Consider the following 23,220-nt stretch of genomic DNA (forward strand, 5'->3'; position numbering starts at 1 on the left):
TACTCCAATTCTGGACTAAGGTACAATTTTACTTGAGTATTTCATTCTAATGCCACGTTGTACTGTTTGTATTTTCTACTCCACCACATTTCAGAGGGAAATATTGTATTTTTTACTGTACCAAACATTTATTTGACAGCTATAGCTACTTTACAGAGGCCATTTTTCTACAGGACTTTTACTTTGATACTCTAAGTACATTTACTTGTCAATACTATTGCACATCTAGCGTTAAGTACAATTTTGAATGCAGGACTTTTACCTTTAATGGAGTAATTTAACAGTGCTGCATTGATTCTTTTACATATTTATACTTTACAATGCTTAATGTAACGCTAGTTTACAGGCTTTGTTGTTGTTTGATAGTTGAGTTAATAATGCAAAAACGCCCCTTAACTTAAATTAAACGTTATAACATAAAATATTAAAAGAGAGGACAATCTTCGTGTGTCTGCAAGTTCAGGTTTTAAGGTATAAAATGTGTCAAATTACCTGACAAACTCGGCTGCTAACGTTTGCTAACGTTACACAAATTTAAAATCATTAACGGCTGCTCCATTCAGTCCTGATTAGGTGCTGCCTTCATGCCCTCCTCGTAAATTCTACCTTCAAAATAAACCGCGTCATGAGGCACGTTTTTGGACCAGAAATGAAAGTAAAATTGATGCACTTTTCAGGCTGGTTGTCTTTCACCAAGGAACAAGATGGAGAAGGGAATATGTTCACAGCTCACCAGGTACTCCACATTGTATTTAAATGCATTTAGCCTATATGATAACTGAAGTTACTGTGCAGCTATAGATTGCTAATACAAAAGGGTAATGTGTGTAAAGGGGGGATTCACAAGCAGCTGTGTATAAAGTTATTCAAATGAGCTCCAACTTCATCATCAGCATCAGTAATATAATAAACATTATTCTCAAATATTATTTATCATGCATAATGCATAGTTTTACTTTAGATACTTCAAGAATTTTTTGATGCTAATACTTTTGTACTTTTACTTACATTTTACATACCTCCATTGTGGTATTGCTGCTTTTACTTAAGTAAAACATTTGACAACTTCTTCCATCACTAAAGGAGACACAAAATGATAATAAAAAGATGTAAAATGACCGAAAAGAGAAGTGAAACAAAAAAAAATCCTTGTAGGTGGGTCGCCGGGCTTTTTTCCTGTCTGTCCAGGGACACATTGTCTCATAATCCATCAATGAAAACGTATAACCGCTATGGGCCAATTAAAATATTATATGGTATTGCTGATGGATAAGAATCTTAACATTTAAAAATGCCTGAAATTTTTGCAGATTACTGTATATCCACTTACAGGAGAGAACGTGGATAATGTACTACTAAAGTTTAATAAATCAATAGAAAATAATAAACAAAACAAAAAAACATAAAACAATTTTGGGATATTTTCATTTCCCTTGTAAAACGTTGGCACTTGCCCCTCCAGTCAACAACACTGAAGAAAAAAAACTGCCCAATAGTTGAATCTAATCGCTGACCCGTGTCCCAAACTCCCCCCCTTCATAACCCGAAAGTTTCCGACAGTCGTTGAAGGCAGCACCAGTCCTGCTCCACTGCGCAGGCTCTGAACACTTTGATGCGAGCGGCAACTTCAGCGGTAGCCCAACGCGCCCCGCCGCCTGTCGCCCACAACAGCCCGCATCATCATCATCATCATCATCATCACCACCATCATCATCATCATCATCATCATCATCATCAGCAGCAGCATCAGTGTGATGAAGCAGCGGAGGACGGAGACCTTCCTGCTCTGAGACACTGGATCAGCCCGCAGACAGGTACGGAGCTTTTATTCGCCTTTTTACCACTCTGGAAACACTCAGACACCTTCATTCTTTATGTCTAACTCTGACCTAGAAGCTTCTTTTATTCATTTTAATAAAAGTAACTGAAGACTGATGAGTTTAACATTTAAAACTGCACCTTAAAGGTTCAGGAAAATTCATTAAACCTGTTTTACCTAGTGGTTTTCTGCGCTGGAGATGCTCTCAGTGTGTGGGATTGTGTGCAGAAAGCTCTCATCAGCCTGTGTAGTGTGTATAAGTGTAGGTGTAGCAGAAGCTGTGTTTTATCTACTGGTATTTAAATCTATTAATATTATCTGCTACCTGTTGTGCGCCATGCAGGCAGGTAAACCTCTGTTCCAAACCTGCACATTGTGGGCATTTATTAACATTACATATATTCAAAATGCATAAAGATGCATGGAAAATAAGTTTATCTGCCATTTATTCATCAACAAAGAGTCAAAAAAATAGAACAGGAAATGTAAAGTGGGGCAACAAGCACAGCAGAAATCAAACTGAACTGCAACAAGCAACAGTGGAACATTTTTCCAAGGCTACATGGTCAGTAAAGGAGAATATCACTATTTTTGGCCATAGATTGGATTTTTTTTTTTTTTTTCATGTCCTTGGGCAGTAAAAACTTCCTGGATTTATCCGAGGATCCTGCATTTGAGGAGGTGGTGCTGCTGCTGTTGCTGCTGCTGGGTCTGATTTAGTTGCAGAGATGGAAAAAGTGTTTGAAGTGAAGCAGGGGCGATAAGAGGGGAGAGAGTGCAGCGGTCATTCCTGCATTTCACCGTACTGTATCTGCACTAAAATGAAACAGTGGAGTCGAGCTGATTGTGTGTGGTCGTGCTGGAGGATGTCAATTTTTGGGAACTGCTGCCCCTTTAAATGGACAGTCACCACCATGATGAATCTCGTGATGGACAGAGAAGACAGAGGAGGAATTTTATAATCTGTGAGGTCACACCATATACATCTTTCAGAAAGGATGGGGAAGGAAACTGGCTGCGAGCTCAGTACTTAAATGGAGATTTGGGTGTGTTTTAGCAGAGTGATTTCACTGTACATCAGGGTGCTTTGGCTTCTACAGCTGATTTCATATCTGCAACTAATTATTATTTTCATTATGGATTAATCTGCTGACTATTTTCTTAGTCTACTTAATGTGAAAATATTGAAAAATTCTTGTTGAAATTTTCCTGAAACCCAATGCGAGGTCTTCAAGGCTCAAAGATATTAATTTCATTATCACACAAAGAAACGAAAAATAACATCTTTGCTTGAAAAAATTCTATTGACAGATCTATCAAATCAACTAATCATTTAATCTTTAGCTGATTTAGACTTTTTTTTTTTTAAACTTAATTATTAAAGTAGTTAAACAGATATTATTAAATAGTATTTTGCTTGATTAATCAATAAGTCAGTCAAAATAAAATTAACTGATGATGAGTTTCGATAGTTAATTAGTTGCTATGAACAATTTAATTATTTAATTTAATTAAATAATTCAGACTTTAAAAGGCTGTAGGAAGGAGTACATTTACTCGTACTCTTGTACTTCACTACATTTCATGGGGAACATTTTACTCCACTATTTGAAAGTTATAGTTTCTAGTTACTTTGAAAATTGCTACTTTTGCTCAAAAGGAGTCGTTCAAGCTTTTGTGAAATATTGCATAACCATAAAAAAACCAGAGTGTAAAAACAACAATCCGACATTGTACATTTTTTGTGTGTGGAGTTACGTCTTTGTAGGAAACCAATGGAGACTCTAAGAAGTTACTGCCTCCAGTAAAGACATAGAGCAGCGACGACTGCTGCATTTACGGATTTTAAGGATTAAACAATCTAGATATAAGGTTTTAATTAGTGAGCTTTCGTTGGGTTGTTAGCTTGTAGTTGTAGTGTAGTTGTTTAGACAGAGCCAGGCTAACTCATAGGGATGACAATCATCAGCTGAATCCTGAGCCTCCTTCATCTTCAGTGAGATTCAGCTTGTTAATCCGTCCAGGCCACAATTTTACTGTCGGAGTTCACTCTCAGGGTCTCGGGTCTCAGGGTCTCAGGGCGTCATTTTCAGCCACAGCTGGTAGAGAGCAGCTGGTGAACATAGTGGAGCATGTAGCAGCTAAAGAGCCAGATGTTTCCCTCAGGAGCTGGTGGAGACCAAAACAGAGCTAAAAGAGAGAGAGAGGGAACACTGGACTTAGATTCTTGAAGAGGACATAAACATTCAAATGAATGTGGAAATAAGCAACTATTTGAAACCAGTAAATAGACATATTTAACATTAAACAGTATTTAAAATCAGTTCTTAGTTTCCGGGTTCACGGCTCAGGATTCTGTTTTTGAGTTTAGGATTCATTTTTAGTTTTGTGTTTCAACACCGATTTACTGCCTTAATTAAGCAACATCTAATGAGTCAAGGGACATGAACTCTTCATTTCACAAGAACTTTAAGAAGGTGAAACAATCCAAAATAAAATGGCTCTCCAACCTAAAAATCCTTAAAAGATAACATCTTTGGATCGGTCCAGGATTTTATTCTATACCAATATATGATTAATGTCACATATTTTAAACATTCAGTCACCAGTGGAAACACCTGCTGCTGCTTCCTCTTGACCCAGCTAAAAATGTGGGCACTAGTCAGCAAATAAAGAGAGACAAGTGTCAAACATTTGATTTCTCTGCTGAGGTAGAAGTGAAGCGGCTTCCTGTAAACAGTCAGACTTTAACACATGGGTAACCTTGTTCATACCTAATGGTTCAAATAAGGCATTATTATTCAGCTAAAGGGTAAAAAAAAAAAAAAAAAAGGAAAGACATGACTGAGGCGTCACGCCTGGCATCAACATTTAAATTCCTGTGTCTGTCACGCTTCACATCACCGCACTTCTCAAAAACAAGCTCAGACTGAAATCATGTGCAGGGCTCCACAGGCCTCCTCTGCAGTCGCTACCTTCAGAGCAGCAGAGCCGGATATAAGACCGACCGGAGTGACCGCACAGATTCCCTCCAGAGGAACAATGCCAGCCTCTGATGAGGAATAAAAGGCTGCATTGTCTCTCTGCCGCGAGGATGAAGGGCAGAAGCAATACCAGGTTTCACAGAGAAGTCTCACAACTACAAGGCCCCGTCCTGACGGCGGTAATTGCTACGTAACGGCACACATGAATACCCCCCAAATCAGCTCTCAGCCTCGTGCTCTCAGGCAAAGTGCACTATTCAGACAATCAGAGGCATAAAATCTCAATCGCTCGTCCCCATGGCAACAGCAACTGCCGGTCTGATTGTATGGAAAGTGGTGTTTCTGATAACTTGTCACATGCAAAGTCTGTGTTTCACTAGTGAGCAGAGGACTGATACTGTCAGCTGTTTTTTTTTTTTTTTGTAACACAGATTTTTATCAATGTCACTTTAAAACTGAATCACTCCAATATTATTTTGCACCTACTGTCACTTTAAGAAGTTAATAATGCACAACCAGGTGTTCTGATATAGGAAAATAATGGATCAGGCAGAGGTGACGGATGCCATGATGTTTCCTCTGCTCATAAAATCAAAGCTGCTTCTGTATAATCGATATTTATCAACTGACGGTGTGACAAGGTGAAAAGGGAGTCACTTCTGAATCTGAAGCTTGCAGAGCTTCACAGTGAGTTTCAGCTCATTATTTACCTGTATAGCAAAAAAAGGTCTAAAAGCCACTGTCCACTACCTGCTCAGCACCAAACAGACACAGGTAGAGACCAGCTGGTGAACATTGTGCAGCATTTAGCAGCTAAAGAGCCAGATGTTTCCCTCAGGGGCCGGTGGAGACCAAAAACAGAGATAAAACAGAGTGATCAGGTGGTTGCAAATGAACCACCATGTTGCTCCATTACTACTGGGTGTGTGACTAACCAACTGTTTCCTCACAAGTTCAACGTATCACCTTACGTGTTGATATGTAAATGTTGCGTTCACAACTTCTGCTGTTTTGTAGTTTGCTCTGAAGAAATGAGACATACTGGTGCCTAGTTGGTAAAGTTACAGTAACAGCAGGGTGATTACAGTCATGGAGGGATATTGAACCTCAATACTTTATATCTTTATCATCATGCATTGAAACTTGTCATCAACAACCTGTTCAGATTCTTCCTCGGTCTTCTGAAACATCAAGCTTGGCCTTTGGGTCTCGTTGGTCGTTGAGCGTGTTGCCACAACGAGTTTGGGGGTTTTACTCAAAGGTACTCTGTGGAGTTTGTGACCACCAGTTGAGCTGTAGAGTTTTTTGTGAGCGGGTCTCTGTTTTGTTCTGCACAAGGAACCACGCACGTGCTTGTGCAGGTGATGACATACCTTACGACCACCCCTGCTTGATATCCTGTTGGTGGCGCCAAAAACAGCTCAGACCTGCCAAGACAAGGTGGAGATGTGGAGATCAGTCTTATTCCAGCACATCCCCCAACACTGTCACCAGTTCATGTCAGTACTCACAACTGCTGCCGAGGAGCATCCCACAAGCCTTAGAGCCTCGCCCAGTCACATGGCCGTAACAACCTCGACATGCACCGTTGTTAGGAGATAATCACCGTTATTTGCCTCGTCTGTGAGTGGTCATAATGTTTTGGCTCATTGGTGCACAATTCCTGCAAATGGTTTCACACTATTCAACTGATCTGCAGAGGAAATACAGCAATGAGGAAATATACAGCAGTGAGGAGGACTGTAAAACACGGATGTAAATAATGCAGGTTTTAAAAATATTCAAAACTTTGGCTTTGCAAATGTTTTACGAGGAAGGATGAAGACTTAACACATTAGTTAAACCTCAGTGATACAGTAGGATCCTTGAAACAGTTAACTGTGCCAAAATGATACATGAGTAAACTGCACTGATACAAAACATCCCTTTTTAACATTTAGCCCGTGTTCAAAGTCTGATGCATGATGTTGAAATTAGAAAATATCTAATAAATGAAGTAGTGGACAAGAGTCTGAGCAAACATCCTCAAACGCTGCACTAACCCAGAGGCTGAATCCGTGTAGGTAAGAAGACCGTGAACATTTAACATATCACATCTGTCAACTTAAGACAAAAAAAGCCACAAGAAGCAGAGAAACACTGTATAGACAGATTATTGATCGCTGGCAATCGGCATGTGTTTTCCTTTCAGGATGACCGAGGTGATGAACTCTCTGGAGCCCGGGACGGAGGACTTCAGCGGGGGAGGAGCAGGAGGAGAGCAGGCCACAGTATCCTTTCCAGGTGTGGGTGTGGGTGTGTGTGTGTGTTTAGATTATTTCAACACAGTCTTGTTTTATTGTTGTAGAAAACATACAGCGGTGAGTCAGAAGAGTGAGCAAGAGTAAAAATGTGGGTTGACGTGACTGAGGTCATTATGAGTTGGACTCAGTCCTGCTGTGAGTAAACGGTGTGTGTCTTATCCAGCTGAGCCACACGGACGAGTGAGTGACCATCTGCTACTGTAAAGATTTATTTTCTAAACGTAATGTATCATCATGAAGTGTAAAGAGTGATCACTTATGTTTTGTTTTTTTGGCGCCAGTGAGTTAAATCTCCCAATTTCTCTCTGTGCTGGTGACGATTTTTAAGTTTTCAGTCTGAAATCTACTGAAAGAAACTTTCTTTGGTGAAAACTACAACAAAACAAACTGAAAAAGGACGTTGGTGAAGCATTTCCCATGAAGCACTGATTTAGTGATTTGCAGGTCAGGACATCAAGGCATTTATTTTAAACCTGGGTTTTTCTTTTCTTTGTTTTGAGGTTTAGGTCAGGACCTGCTTCCCATTCAAATATAGTCATTTCAATGCATTTAAAGCAACAGGAGGATAGTTTGTTTTTTAAGTCTGGTGAGTTTGAAAGACAACAAATAACAATCTAAATAAATAAATATAATAAATATAAATTAAACAAGCTGTTTAACGTGGTTAGTTCACATACAAACATTTGACTGGACCTCCACAGATGAGCATCACTCAAAAGTAACTACATCTTTCCTTAACTCATGCAAGACTTTTAATAATAGTATATATCGATATTGTGAACACAACTGCAGGAGAAACAGTATCACTCACACAATATAAGATTTCTTATTGTATGTTTTATTATGCTAGAGTTGGACACATTGATTGTTGGGTAGTTGCAAATCATGACAAGGTGTGCATGTCACATTTGCAGGCCTGCTATTGGCAGATTCAGAGCATTTAGAGCAGACATAGCTGTAGTCCTCGGTTTAGTTTTATACATTCCCGCCCAGATCATTGCTTTCAACATTGTATGAAGACATAATTTAATGTGAAATGTAAAATGTCAGTGATAGGCAAATGCACATTTGAACTAGAGATTTGTGGGTCATCTTCAAGTCCAGCTGCTAATCTGCTGAAGCTTTCATCCGACACACCGTCTGCAGCTAATCCGATTTTTACCGCATTGTTGTTCTTTCACATGCGGCGCGACTAATGTTTTCACCCTACTCCCCCAAATATGACAACCCTTCAGTTAACCTTACATAAGCACTCACCAGCTCTTCCCAGATACCCATGAAAGGTATCCAAAGTTGTCCAAGAGGCTTCCCTCCATCGTGGTGGAGCCGACGGACGGAGCTGAGGTGGAGAGCGGGGAGCTCCGCTGGCCGCCGGACGAGCCGAGCTCTGCGGACGCCCAAACTGAGAGACAGAGTGCAGAGGAACAGACTGCAGGTGAGGAGTGTGAAGTCCTCACTAGTTTGTCTTCTTTAATTTGATTATATTTCATTTAGATTCAGTTACGGCCATTTAGAGGAGAACCAGGACGTATAGACACAAGTCACATGGTCTCATCAGCAGGTGATCAGCTAAATGCAATGTGTCAGTTCTGACTTCCTTATCCTATATTTGTATATTGGGAGGTGAACTGATGCGTCCATTGTCAGGTATTTCCATGGCAGTATTTGATACCATCCTTCGAATGAATAGAACTAAATGAGGAAACACTCTAGACCATTGAGATGGTGTCATAAAACTTGGGATACATTTTTTTTCCCCAGTCTTCATGGCACCTGGCAGGGATCTACATCTGTCTGGCTCTGGTCGGGCCTTTGTGTTGCATTCATGCAACACCAGCTTCATGTTGTAAAGTGGAACTGAACAGCACGTTTGCTTTGAAACGTTTGTGGTTCGTGGTTCTAACTTTAGTGTTGGGATATAGTTTGGCCAAACCAGTTCATCTAAAGATCTATTATCTTAATGTGGATATTCTTATCCAGGCATTTATTTTATTCTTCTATTTAGTTTTACGTTCATCTACTTATGTACATTTATTATCCCGATTAATTGATTTAAGAGATATTTTACATTAAACAAGGAGTGCATCAAACTCAACTATGAGAGGACTCATGGACACAAATATCTTGACTGTTGCAGTTTGTTTCTTTTTACCAAGCATTTAAAAGATGCTTGTAGCCAAAAATAAATGTATAAATTATAAAAGAAAAACAAGCAAGAAGTTATCAAGCAGGTATCAACGGGGTCCAAGCCCCCCGAGCCATATGCACCTATCAAGGTGATGCAAGTCGTCCCTGCAGGTCCTCAAGCGCGATGTCTCTGTCATTATAAAAGGAAAATAAAGGGGAACATGTTTGTGTTCTTTGCTGCTCAGTCAGAAACTAAACAATGAATGTTTAGCTGTACACATGCCGAGCTTAATTTGAAAGTCTTGTGAATGATACAGCGTCTTCGTGTTCTTCCAGATGAGGAGCAGTCGAGTGTCGGGGTGGATGAAGAGGCTTCAGAGGCGGAGACGCAGGACTCCAACTGAGCAAACTCTCCTCCTGCAAGTCCAGACTTGGATGAGTTAAAAAGAGTCCCGTAGAAGAGCACGTTGTGGGGATAGAAAGATCACGGAGACGGAGGAGGAAGGGTAGAGAAAAAAAAAAAGATTCCCAAACCCCAGTTCACAGGGGGCTTGGAGCCAAAGTCGAGTCGAAACCTTCAGAGTAAATTTACTGAAGGTGTTTTTCTTTTCATGTACCGAGCTGATGAAGGCGCTTTTTTCTGTACATTAATAAAGATGATTGAAGGGACCAAGTTGACAACCTCCAGTTTGTACTTTTACCTTTTGACTAAATTTCCTTTTCACAAGAAGTTGTCTGCCTGGAAACGAAAAAAAAAAATACTATAACTGTCATTAGCAGACATGTTTTTAACGTCAGAATTTCCCCGTTACATTCCAGCCTTGTGATTTTGATATAAATACACATTTTTAATTTGATAAATTAAAGTAAGTTTCTCTCTCTGGCTCCAAGCCCTCACCCTCCAGATTCCCATGATATCATCTGCACATCTGATCTGGACAGATGTTCCTAAATGCTGTCTTAAGTATTTAGCTCATGTGTGCCATACTACTTCTACTACTACTAATGGTAGCCACTGTATTTTGTGCACAGATTTTACATTAACTTTAGATTTAAATTACATCACTGTTTGTTAAGTGCTCACTGCTGTAGTTTGGTGATCTTGGTCTCACTATTCACTTTGTAATAATAGCTACGATGTTTTAAAGAGAAGTATTTAACTAAAAATAAATTCGACACTTTATTCGATGTTATGACATTCTTTATTATATTATAATATGTGAGCAGTGTCTTCATGCAGTAGGTGTTAAAGGGAATGTAATCGTGTTCTGTTTTACTTAAGATATTGGAGCAATATGTTCACAGGAATTTAAAGGTAGTCTATTTTGTTACAGACTACAGAAGTAAAAAGAACCAGAATATTTTAGATGTGTGTCGCTTGTCACAGACATGATATTTTTTAAAATACTGGAAGCCTAAATTATTGCACAAGTAATAAACCTTTTCAAAATTCTTACAACGTTCTTTAATTCATTGTTCCTGTGGTTTGTACTGGTCAAAGCAAGCGTTAGTTTCACTCTGACTGGTTGAGGATCTTTGCAGCTGTAGGTTTTGACTGATGCTGTGACACATCTGGATCCAACAGATGCACATCTGTAATACAGTCACAAACAACAGACGGAAATAAAATGTCCACAAAGAGACGTTAAATTACCGCAATAGACAAAATTACCTCAAAGAGACGCAAAACATCCACAAAAAGATGTTCAATTACAACAAGATTCAAAATGACCCCAAAGGGACCAAATGTCTACCAAGAGATATTAAATGACCTCAACAAGATGCAAAACGATCGTAGAGACACAAAACGTCCAAAAAGAGATATAAAATGACTTTCGATCTGGGGGTCTTGCCTCTGTGAGAGAGTAATCCGTCCATGGTTGTAGCCATGACTTACAAATAGCATCCATTTCTTTGTTTTATTTCATATTAGAATATTTAAAGTTGTTCTTTACACTTATGTGTTGACCAGTAATAAAAGTAGTTTGTTATGTCTCTCAGACAACTAAGCAGCCCATCACCCATCTGAGATTTGAGCAGTCCCTACGTCACTCCGCACGTTAGTTACTGGTTCAGTAGAGGCTTTAGAGAGTGTGAGATCCTCCAGTCAGCAGCACGCCACAGAAAAGATCAGTCTCCCAGATGTAATTACAACTTGGAATTTGACGTGAACAGTATTTTCAAGTCTGAAACTGGTCATTTGGGTAACTCCCACGAGACACGAACGCAACATAAGTCCAATATTCACAGTACATCTGTCCTTCCTGCCTCACACTAGATTCCCCTCATACAAACCTCCTTTACTGCCATCTGATTCTTAAACTGCATGTCCTTTTTACAAGTGGCAAAAAAAAACCCTTACAGCGCTTTTGACCCTTACAAAGGCTTTCTTCTGTAACGCTGCTTAGTCACTCTGGTTTTTGAGGTACGGGAACAAAAAGTCTTGATAAAATAGTCAGTGGTCAGGACGTTTTTGTTCGGAAAAGTAAAGCTCTGACTGAAAGGTGAGATCTGAAAGCCTCGAATCTCAGCAGCTGCAGAGGAAATGATTGTGTCAAAGTTGTGAAAAACAACTGGGAGGTACATCATGTGTTTTTTTTGTTTTTTTTTATAAGAGAGCATAAGTTTTACTTACTGCCCTTTTACAAAAAGAAGTGCAATTTTCATCAAATCAGTGTCTCTGCGTTACATCTTTTCTGCTCAGAGCGGCAAAATTACCTCTATTAAAGAAGACATATTATGGCCTTTCTAGAGTTCATCATTTTATTCTTGGTGTCTACTAAAATAGACCTACATTAAATATGTTGCATCTACATCTAAAATCACTTTCGACTGTAGCTACACATTTTGATATAAAAAAAAAGAAGAAAAATCACACTGCAGGGAAAGTATCTTGCTTGTAGTAAGAAACGTCCTGTGGGAGCAGCCCTGCAGTATTTCTCTTCCTGTGTGTTCACAGTGGAGGAAGCTCAGGTGCGTTTCTTCTCCTGAGCTCGAGGCTGCACCGAGAATCCAAACTCTGTTCTTATTTTAGTCTCCGAGTTACGCTCATAAATCACAGTTATTCAAGGACAGTAAACCCAACATCTGCTGTACCCACCGGTGCATTTCACGTCACAGCCACGGACCGGCATGACGTCTCGGTGCTGGAGAAAATGAGTTTGTTCATCAACCAACCGGATAAATAGACAAATGGCAGCAGATGTTCTTCATCTCTCAACATTAAATCATTTTCATGTGTAGTGTTGACTGTAGGGGGAATCTGACACTGTTTGGTTTTCCCTGTGTCCTGACATGTTTCCATAGTTCATGACATCCAGTTGTGGATTTGCTCCGCTGCTTGTAATCGTCGCCTGGAGGCTGATGAGAGTAAAAGTGAAAGTTAATGTGATGAAAACACAGTAAAGGCTTTACCAGCACTTTATTGTAACCAGTTAAAAACTATATATACACTATGATAATGTACTTTCAAAAATTTTTTATTAGCTTAACTTTATCTATTTAGTCCATATTTATGTTTAGTTTATTTTTAATTGATGAAAGAGTTAAACTATTAACTAATCAGTTTTCTCTGAACTGGAAAACTAAATGGACAAATTACTGTTATTCTTCAAGTGTGGAAACCAGTGAGGAATGATTTTGGTTATAATCAAAGCCTTTCTTTCTGTGTGTTGAGACGAGAAATCGTATACAAATAGTCACGTTGGCACCAGTATCACCTGTGGTGGCTGAAGTCTTATGAAGTACAAGCTCAGAAAAGATAAGAAGATTAAGGGATATGTTTGAATATGAAAAATACAAATGCACTGTTTTATAACACAGGTTCAACAAGCTAAATGAAATTTATCAAACTGCTGGAGAGGATGTCAGCACCTCAATTATTTAAGACAATATGGGAAAAGTATGAAAAACGAACATGTAACTGAACTTGAGACGTAACAGCAGCTTTACCTATTACAAGCCAAACGAATATATACTTCTTTTTTCAATTTAAAATACATGATGTTGTGAAATATTGTTTTAAGATGACAATAAAAAGACCAGAATTAGTTGATTAATTGAGAATAATTTTGATAACCGTCTCATTTATTGATAAATGAAAATAATTATAAGAGATAATTAAGAGGTCAAATTACTCCAAATACATTTAATTAAAGAACAAAACATGCATGTAGTTGCATTTTGAAAATGCAGTAACTTTAAATTTATCCACTGAGGCAGTTCTTGGACCATGTTGTGCACAAAGAGGGAAACTTAAATTAAATATAAAACTTTAAAGAACTGGTTAGTTGCAGGTAAATAATAGAAATGTTAGTGTTTGTAGTTGAGAGGCTTTTTGTCTCCGTCTGTTTCTGTGTCTCTTCCTTTCTGTGGTGTATACACACACTCCGGCGAACAGGCAACACGACCGGCGCTCCCACGTACACTTTGATAGTTTGTTGAGGCTGATAAACTGTTAAAGGTCGGGTTGGGGTCTTGATCCAGACAGCGAGATGGATGGCAGGATCTCCATCTTATTTCTTCCGTGCCTCGTTCGCTCTCTGGATCTGACCTTTCCGATGACAGCCTTGTGAAGAGCACTTCGTCGGAGCAAGTGGGGTCACTCCTGGGAAAATGAAGGGCTGCAGGGAGCGAGGCTGCGAGGGGGGGGGGCGGGGGGGGAAACAATGCAGTGTCAATTATCTCTCAAATGTCACAAGCTGTTTTTCAGAGGAAGGAAGACTCACACTGGTCTCTCCTCTTACACGAACAGACTGTGTCTCCCTCATATTTTACACGCAATTCCCTCAAAAAGGTGGAAGCTTTTAACATTTGTTGCTGCAGCGTTGCAAATCGTTATGGATTTGTACAACAACATTCACCAATGCAGCTCATGCATACCAACAGATCTTAGTGTTTCTGACTGACAAGTTTACATATATTCACTGTATCGGCTTTTCTTAAGTTTCCCTCTCTCTCGATTAGAAGTAGAAACATTTACTTAAAGCAGCTATAATCTATATTTTTATGTCAAATAACAGTGTGAAAACCATATGAAAGGATTATCCACTGGGAATTATCACCTGAATCATCTTTGCAGAGCTGTATAGTGAATTTCAGCTCATTGTTTATCTGTCCGGACCACATACTGCTCTGGTCATTTTCAACTGCAGCAGGCAGCTGTTTTAAATAAAAAAGACTCTTAAAGCCACTGTCCCCCACCTGCTCAGCAGCAAACAGCAGACTGACACAGTTAGAGACCAGCTGGTGAACACAGTGCAGCATTTAGCAGCTAAAGAGCCTGATATTTCCCTCAGCAGTTGGAGGAGACCTAAAACGGAGCTAAAAGAGAGGGATTACTCGACTTGGATTGATCAGACTCCAAATGAATGCTAATGATGCTCTGTCACTGTTAAGGGTGTAATAAACAACGGTTTGCTATCAACTTCACCATATCAACTTAAAAAGGTGACGATATGTTTAGTTTCGTTTATTTCGGTCGTTTTGCAAAACTAAGATGGTAAACATTATAACATTATATCTGTTAATTTGTCATTGCGAGCCTGTTAGCGTGCTAATGTTAGCATTTAGCTAAAAGAAAGGTGGAAAATAACTACATGTACTTATTTTTACTTTAATACAAACTTTAAGGTGCTGGAGATTTTTGGAGGTTTTCTACTTCCACTACTGTAAATATTTAACTTTAGTAAAATGCGTCAATAAAACCACAATCACAATGAGTACTCGTAGTTTGGATAATTGGGAATATTTTGCTACTTGTTTACTCTCATTCAGTGCAAGTGAAATTAGTGAGAGCAGGATTTTGCATTGTTATATATATATATATGAAGGATTTTTGTATTTTTTCCTGACTAAGCTACAAAAATCCATCTAAAACAGATGCATCTCTTTTCCTGGATATAACTGTCTCACTGTAATCACCATTATTTTGCTCTGCTGTATCTCTCCTGTTTCATTATGTAGAATTCATTCATGTTCAGTTTGGAACAAAGACCACACAGACCATGCCAGCGGCCACTTGTAAATCTGTGTATTTAAAAGTACCTTTTAACACAGCCATTAGAGCCGCTGAGTGTTGTGAGGGAGTTGTGTTTTGATGATGTCAAAGTGTGCTGTGCCAGGACTTTCATCTCCCACTCCTGCTGGCTTCAAACGGGTCTTTCAAATGTGTCCGTGATAGGCCGAGGTAACGCACACCCGCCCTCCCCCTGCGGCCCAACGCTCACAGCTCACCACGACTGGATGATAAAGCTTTTACTACCGCTGTAATGTCAAATGTATAAGATACAGTCTACATAAGAATATTCATTTAGTTCAATGTCTCACATTTCAAAACACACCATTTTATTTACAGAGTATGGTGTTTTTCAAGAACCTTTTCATGTTATAATTACATACCAGCTTATGTTTAATACACATTTTTAGTTTTAATGAAATATTTCTGTTTGTAGTTATAACAAGAATTGCTCGTTTTAATGGCATTTTGTTTTGAGACATGACAATATAAAGTGATATGTTGTCAAATGTCATAATAGCTTGAAAATATTCCTTATAAAAGGTGAAAACCATCTCTTCATGACAAGAAACTGAGCAAATATATATTTTGTCCTGGACGCAGCAATATGCTGACATAATATAACATTTTTATACATAGTTTAAGATACATAACAAGCTATGTAACTAAAAATAAATGCAGATATGAACCATAGCAGTGCACAGCTGAATATTAACCCACTTAGTTTTATGTAAAATTCAGAAGGGAAATTGAAGAAGGAAAGCAAATAAACATATTTCCCAAAATGTTCAGGACAATTTCAGGCTTTTAGAGGGTCAACTGTAATTGAGCATCTGAAGAACTGGGTATTATTTTTCTTCTATGGTAGAATTATGTTCATGGTTAACGTTGATACCTCAGTGGAAGACAATAAGCTGTTTAACTTCATGAAGTCAGTGAAAGCTCTACATTGACAAACACGACTTAAGCGTTGCCTTGAGTCAAGGGAAATGTTTGAAAACAGGTCAAAGGTTCGGCCTCATATGGAACTGATGCTGAGAATGTGCCATCCAACATAAGCAGAGAGGAGTTAGCTCTTGAAAGGGCAGACTGATGAAACGCAGCATGGATTTGATGAAACACTGTGCAGCGACTAATTTAAAGAGCAGTGAGATGCACTGCGTTTGATTGTATGAAGAGCACTTATTGTATGGACGGCAGCCAGCGAGGAGCTCCGTCTCCTCTGAGACCTCTCAGCCCTCTGGTTGGACGCCCACGCTGTGTAAAAACACCTCCATGTTAGAGTCATCATGGCCGCCGAGCACAGCGCTGTGACTGAAAATGTTTGGCAGAAAACTAACAAACACTCAACTTGTGGCTGCTGCTGTAGGTGACTTCAAGTGGAAAACATGCAGATACTGTTTATATGTCTGACTCTATAGGCGATGTTCGAACAGTTCAGCTAACAAAAAGTCCTCCACTTAATTCTTTATGTTTTTCCTCATGATTATGATTAAACATCTTTGTCTTGTGTAATTTGTAAGCAGTGTTATCAGATCATCATAATTTAATTTCATAATTATGACTCATTTTTTATCTCAAAATGCACAAAAAATTAAATGAAATGCATAAAAAATTACCTCTGTCCTTAAAGGCTGGTGCAGTAAATGTGTCATGTACAGTCATTTTCAATAATTTTGTAGTAACTCACAGTAATTTTGTTAAAATCCCACAGAATTTAAATTGCATTTTTATTCTGCTGTGCAGCATTAAGTTCTTTTCTGAAAAATATGACCACCTCTTTTTTTTTTTTTTTTTTTTAGGGAAAAGCAGCAGCCAGAAAAGAAAATATTATATTTATATCTTTAAATTTAAGACGATACTCTGTGTTGCACTGTGCTGTGGTTTCTCTGTCCTATAACTTAGCCAGTTATATAACTTCAAACTTTTATCATGTAATTTTAACAAGTTAAACTTGTTTGGAGCAGTAATGTCTAATTTATCACTGGCTGACAGTGACACTAAACAACAGCCTGAGACACAAACACAAAAACAGACTTTGAAACACAGTGCACATTAGTTTTCTAACCCAACACCTAAACAAACATCCATCTGGGAAATGTCAGTTTGCAGGCAACATAGCATTAGCTAATTAGCTAGTCAGCTATTCATCTGTAACACCATGAATACCTTAGAAACATGCCTGCAGATGTCTAAATCTGTCTGTGTTGCTAAAAGGTCTAAAAAACAGCCTCATCTCCTAAATCATTGTTTGAATGTAATTAGTATTCTACCTAGTTTTCTACCTCATGTTGATTGACTAAATATTACATAATTAAAGTACAAACAGATATTGAGTAAATGCTGCAGCCCAACAAACTTTCACCAGTTGAATATTTGTAATGTGGAGGAGCAGCTTTTAACGTTGCTCATTACATCAAACTGCATTATAATGCTTGGAGACAAAATTTAAGGGTTTGTTTATACCCATGGTTAGGTTTCAGGTAATGTTGGCTAATACGTATTGTTGCCATGGTTACCTACAGGTTAATAAACCCTCTTTAGCCCTTATTAAAAGAACAGTAGTTGAACAGTTGACCAAAATTTTGATACAGTTTTAATGGACGCCCGTCAGCCAATCAGACACATGGATTCTCTACAGCAGTATTATAAGACATTTAACTGAGTGTTTTCTGCATTTTAAACAATAAGAAAGAAAAAAAAAGATTCAGAAATCACTCACAAGGTTGAGAATGTTTGAAAAACTTTTCATCACCATCAACTTCTTGTAAATATTATATGTTTTCTGTGAAAAAGAGCTCTGCCATAACACTACAATATTGATCTTACAGTAATAATTCAAACACTCTCTGTCTGTATCTCTTTGTTCTTTATCTCTCCATTTCAAAATATAAACAGAGGGGAGAAAAATCATAATACAGACCAAATCTGCGTTGCATATTATTCATAATTACGCAACCAGTTTGTCATTCAGCTCTGGTACACGGTTGTTCAGTGAAGAGCGCCTCTTCATTTGTTTGGGAATAATGCTCCACTCAAATATGCGGCACAGCACAGGGTTACTCTAGTAACCTTTTCTATGAATAGTAAATGTCACTGTAATCAATTTTAGATGGGGCAGCTCTGCAGGTGGAGCCTTGAGCGGGTTGGGAGGAGGAAGAGAGGTTGATGTGAGCTGCAGCAGGAGTGAGTGAGCCTCCGCCCACTGGACCAGATGGTTTTTATAAAGGCTTCGTGAGGTAAACAGCTCTGAGACCTACAGGGCCCAAATATCTGCTGCGAGGAGCTGCAAGGAGGGATTGTGTCCATCAGACTGCAATACGTTTCATCCTTGCTGTGAAATGGGATTACGCATCATTAAGGGATTTGTTATATTTGTAATATATCTTACTTGTGTGGTTTTTGAAACCAACACACAAGTGTCCAAAAACTGCAGTTCCTCGAATGACCACTTACAGCTGGCTCCTAAAGTGAGTCAATCCCCTTAGACTCCCATGTTAACTTTACAGCAGAAATAAACATGTTTACAGCCTGGTACTAAAAACTGTTTTGGTCTCTATAGTTAATTTCCTCCTTCATGAAAACTGTGCAGGGGGTCATTTTGTGCCACTTTGAGTGACAGGTGGCTGAGCTTATGCTTGCCACAAACTGGCATTCACTTAAGTCTCAGCTCCCCCTTTCTTCCCATTTTTGGATTAACCAGGAGTTACAGGCAGAGTCAGGCACTGCCAAGACGGTGGAAGAGCTCAGTGAGCTTCAAAACCGCTCTCCAGAAACCTATGGGTGACGTCACACAGGCTACATCCATCTTTATTTAGAGTCTCACACACAGGACTCAAATGCACAACACAAGTTCAAACAGCTCACCTTTGCAGGTGCTGTTTTGTGCGTCTGAGCCACGACAAGGTAAAGTTGGTGTATTGGAAACAAACAGTTCGTCTGATTTTCAGTGGCAGTTTGTACTTAAAAGTTTAAAGCTGTTGCTGAGTTGCTCACTCTGTAAATAAATAAATAAAAATTCAGATCAGACTTTGGATTTGATCCAGTGGTGGATGTGGGCACATGCCTGTGATGCTCTGGAGTTAAATTCAACTCATGAAATGTTTTCTCTTCTCATTACATTCTCATCTTTTTCTTTTCTGTCTCTGCTGCATACTGTGTAATAAAGCAGCAATACTTCACCTTGCAATTTCACCTGCACAGCAAACACAAAAACGCAGACAACAGGGAGACAGCAATCAAGGAACAGACTGTATTATTTTCTCTTTTGGGAGGCGCACAAAAACAAAACAAGCTCCTGCAGACGCAGCTTGTCTCACTGTCGTGCACGAGTGTGACCCAGATCTTAAACGGAGGTTCACTGTGTTCCAGTCTACGTCAGATGAGTTTAAGTTAAAAACCAGATCCAAAGGGGGTTTGGACAAAGACGAGACTAGATGAAAAAGTTCGGTCCAAACAGGAAATAAAGTAGCACATATAATTAAAAATGCAGAACTACTGTAATGGTTGCAGGAAAATATGCTTATTCAATGCTGATTGGAGAGTGGAAAGATCAATACCACTCTCCTGTCTGTGCATTAAATATGAAGCTACAGCCAGCAGCCAGTTAGCTCAGCTTAGCATAAAGATTGTGAATGACACCCAAAGGTAACAAAAGCCACCAACCAGCACCTCTAAAGGGCTCAAATGTTATGTGTTGAACTATTTCTTGGCCAAGCACAGGGACTTACTACAAGTACATTAAGCCTACTTAATTACACAATAAAAACATAAGTCTTGTACATCGTTTTAAAAACTCCTTCTGGACAGTTGAGCAAAATCAGAGGATCCATTCAAGAAGGCTAAATTAATCCACATGAATGTTTGCACAGTAATCCGTATTGGAGAACCAAAACAAGAGGAAGCTATCGTAGCCTATTAGCGGTGTTGAACCGTCAACCTTTATTAAACTTCCTCTGTTAGAGTATGAACTGTTCAACTGAGAGAATTCAACTGTACAAAGCCGTTTGTGAATAAACGTTTGACAACTTATCAACCCGTTAGCGAGCTAACAAGTTTGCAAACCGATAGGTGCCAAGTTTGTCAGATCAGAAAGCTTCATTTTCCCTCTTTAGTAACTTTTTATTGAACAAAACGTTGAGCAGTCATGAATAAAATGCCAGAGGGGAGTAAACAAAGCAGCAGAGAGAGCGACAGTAGTTCACCAACTAATCATGTAAGAAGTCACGACTTCACCAAACTTTCAACTCCATGTATTTCACATGGACAAATGACTGCTGCTAGTAACATACTGCTGCAATGATGCTGACTGATTTAATGCCATGAAACTGGATGTGATTCTGTCACTGCACTGGAACTAATGTTTTTACACTGTAGTCCAAGGCGTTTAAGACCAAGAACAGCAATATTTACCTCATGGTTACTGTAAAATCTGAGGCTGCAGCTACAAATGCCACGTTTTTCTTCAGAAAATGTGGTGAGTGAAAAGTAGAAAAACTGCCCAAATGGTAAAATTCTCAGGTGAAGTGCCTCACATTTGAACTGTACTTAGTAACTTGACACCTGTGTCGATTTTACCTTCCTCAGTCATAAAGAGAAGATGCAGGCGAAGAGGAGAAGACATTTACAAAGCTATTCTCTCGACGCCATGTGTCATTTTGCCATAGAGTAAATATCACCTAATGGAAATTGAACTGCTGCTCATTTTGCTCATTGACTCTCCCAAAGCCTTGGAGATCCAGCAGGTCACAGACAGCCTCGGGGCCTCTCAGGCTGAACGGAGTCTCTGCATCTCTGGCCCATCAACATGACATAGAGCCGATGACGCTGCATGCATTATTTAAACTCTATCCAACTCCCAGTGTCATAGCATTTTAATCTGCAGCCTCTCATAACCCCCTCTGCAGGGCTTATGTTACGTTCCCCCGGTGGTGCTGACAGGCAGATTTGAACAGAGGAGAGAGATGCATCTTTCAAAAGATAACTGATGTTGTTTTATCTGTTTTTTTTTAATCAATGAATCCCTGGAAGAGACGAAAACCAAAACTGAATTTATGCTCCCAACGTGCAGCTTCATTAAGCTACATTTCATTATCCAAAAACTGCTGAAAGTTTAAAACCTTTTGACAGAAAGTTTAGTGAATAAGATTTGGAAAAACTGTGTTTAATTGCATAAAATGTCCATTTAACTTTCCTGAAAATATCTGTGCAATTTGCTGCTCATTATGAGAAAGATGGGGACAAAGTTCAATTATTTCAGTGTTGTTAATTAGAGGTCACCTGTGATGACTTTAGAAGCAGCAGGTGATTTTCAGAAGAATCTTCTTTGAAGAAAAACTCAAGTGTTATCCTTTATTATTGGAAACTTTGACCTAATGTAAATATTCTTCCACTAAGCTTATTCAAAATAAACTAAAAATAACTTATTTTTCTTTTTTTTGTCAAGAGATCGATCATTGGGGCCCAATAATTTAGTTTGAGTGCTTTAATTCATCCTACCACGTCAGGAAGCGAGGATGGGAATCCATCTTCAGGAAGTAGCGATCAGTGTCCACCTTTAAGGACCAGTGGATTGGCTCCCCATCCAGTTAACTGGAATCTCTGTTCTTCAGTGGACGCTGTCCCAGCATCGGATCCCAGCAACAAGCCTCTACCAAAAACCTGACCTATAGACAGGTCACACATTTAGTCAGAGGTTATATCAAACTTCTAGTTAATGTGAAATATTAGAAAAGCATTAACACAATCTAGAATTCAATTCAATTTTGCTCTTAAAGGTAGCTCTGACGTACATCAAGTAAATGCTTCAAATCTCAATACACTGTAATATTTCTTCAAATGCTGTTTCAAGCAACCTTAGCTTAAGGTAGTAAATGCAAATATATGGAACACATAACAACTTTATACTGTGTGAAACACTAAGACTCCATAAAACACAGAATGCACCAATTGAAATAAGCTGTGCAGCAAAGTGTGCTTTTAAAACCCAGAACCTACACAGCTCAAAGCTTAACAACAGTAATATTTAACATTCACAATACTCACTTGGCTCACGAACAAATGTTTTCCCCCATGGCAGCATGCTAATATCGTTAGCGTAAGGCTATGGGAATTTCGATTGCATACGTTAGCACAACGGCTAGCGGACGGTTGGGACTCTTGACAATTCACATTTTCATCGACACCAAACAGACGTATTTTTACTCACCGCTGAGCGGGTGGAATCACTGCACCTCTTCAAAGATCAACCTGATCATTTTTGAGTGTTTATGAACAGTCTCGGTTATCGAAAGTCTGAAACAGCTACTACTAGCATTTGACGGTTGGCTGCGCACTTGCCAGGCTGTTGATGAAACCAAACTTGACCTGCGGGGAGTGTGCTGATTGGCTACTGTGCCCCGGAGGAGACCATCTGATTGGCTCTCGCATGTGTAAATCGAGCGAACAGTTTTAACCCTTTACACGCTGTTACAACACAATACTTTCACTTCTGATGGTGTTTGAAGCCTGGACTACTTAAACAATATCACAGGCCTCATTAGTCAAATTAGTCATCGCTATATTAGTCAAATAAGCAACAACAGATTTTGATTTGTTTATTTTATAATTTATTTGTTTGTTATTAGTTCCGCAACAGGACTGGTACTGGACTGTTGCTAAGTAACACATTAACATTTTCCTGACCCTACTTTGTCTACATGTTACCTCAGGTGTGCCCTGAAGTATCCCTGACCATACATCATTTAATTTAAATTTTTATTTCTGGGAATATAATTATCTTTACGGTGCAAAGTTTGTTACAATCTAACATAGATAACGACCGTTAATGTAACGCTAATTAACGGTTAACAGAACCCCTGTGAAGCGGAGTGATACATGTAGTTAAAAGTCCCATATCAGCACTCACTGGATGCCTCTCATCCAATTAAATTACTTGTTCGGAACTAACTGTTGTATAATGGATAATAATAA

General features: G+C 39.0%; 1 protein-coding gene and 1 long non-coding RNA gene across 3 annotated transcripts; one reads left to right on the forward strand and one right to left on the reverse strand.

Moving 5' to 3' along the window:
* Nucleotides 1-1,624: 1,624 nt before the first annotated feature.
* LOC130179895 (protein LBH-like) lies at nt 1,625-9,657 on the forward strand. The gene is made up of 4 exons (XM_056393028.1): nt 1,625-1,814; nt 6,995-7,073; nt 8,367-8,541; nt 9,570-9,657. The coding sequence occupies exons 2-4, from the start codon at nt 6,996-6,998 to the stop codon at nt 9,635-9,637; spliced, it is 321 nt and encodes a 106-aa protein (XP_056249003.1). The 5' UTR covers nt 1,625-1,814; nt 6,995; the 3' UTR covers nt 9,638-9,657.
* Nucleotides 9,658-9,662: 5 nt separating this feature from the next.
* LOC130179896 (uncharacterized) lies at nt 9,663-22,631 on the reverse strand. 2 transcript variants are annotated; one of them, XR_008829337.1, is made up of 4 exons: nt 22,457-22,631; nt 21,748-21,914; nt 13,659-13,870; nt 9,663-12,593 (listed from the first exon to the last, which is right to left on the reverse strand). It is a non-coding gene; the product is annotated as an uncharacterized LOC130179896 (long non-coding RNA). The 2 variants fall into 2 exon arrangements; XR_008829336.1 differs by having other exon boundaries at nt 9,663-13,870; nt 22,457-22,616.
* Nucleotides 22,632-23,220: the final 589 nt, after the last annotated feature.

The sequence above is a fragment of the Seriola aureovittata genome, chromosome 13, assembly GCF_021018895.1.
Source record: "Seriola aureovittata isolate HTS-2021-v1 ecotype China chromosome 13, ASM2101889v1, whole genome shotgun sequence".
NCBI classification, from domain to species: Eukaryota; Metazoa; Chordata; class Actinopteri; order Carangiformes; family Carangidae; genus Seriola; species Seriola aureovittata.

Bases quoted from the DNA above. Each gene is read 5' to 3' on its own strand.
- LOC130179895 (XM_056393028.1), top strand. From the start codon at position 6,996: ATGACCGAGGTGATGAACTCTCTGGAGCCCGGGACGGAGGACTTCAGC. The intron at 7,074-8,366 runs GTATCCTTTCCA...AGCACTCACCAG, and splicing joins CAGGAGGAGAGCAGGCCACA to CTCTTCCCAGATACCCATGA. The intron at 8,542-9,569 runs GTGAGGAGTGTG...GTGTTCTTCCAG, and splicing joins TGCAGAGGAACAGACTGCAG to ATGAGGAGCAGTCGAGTGTC.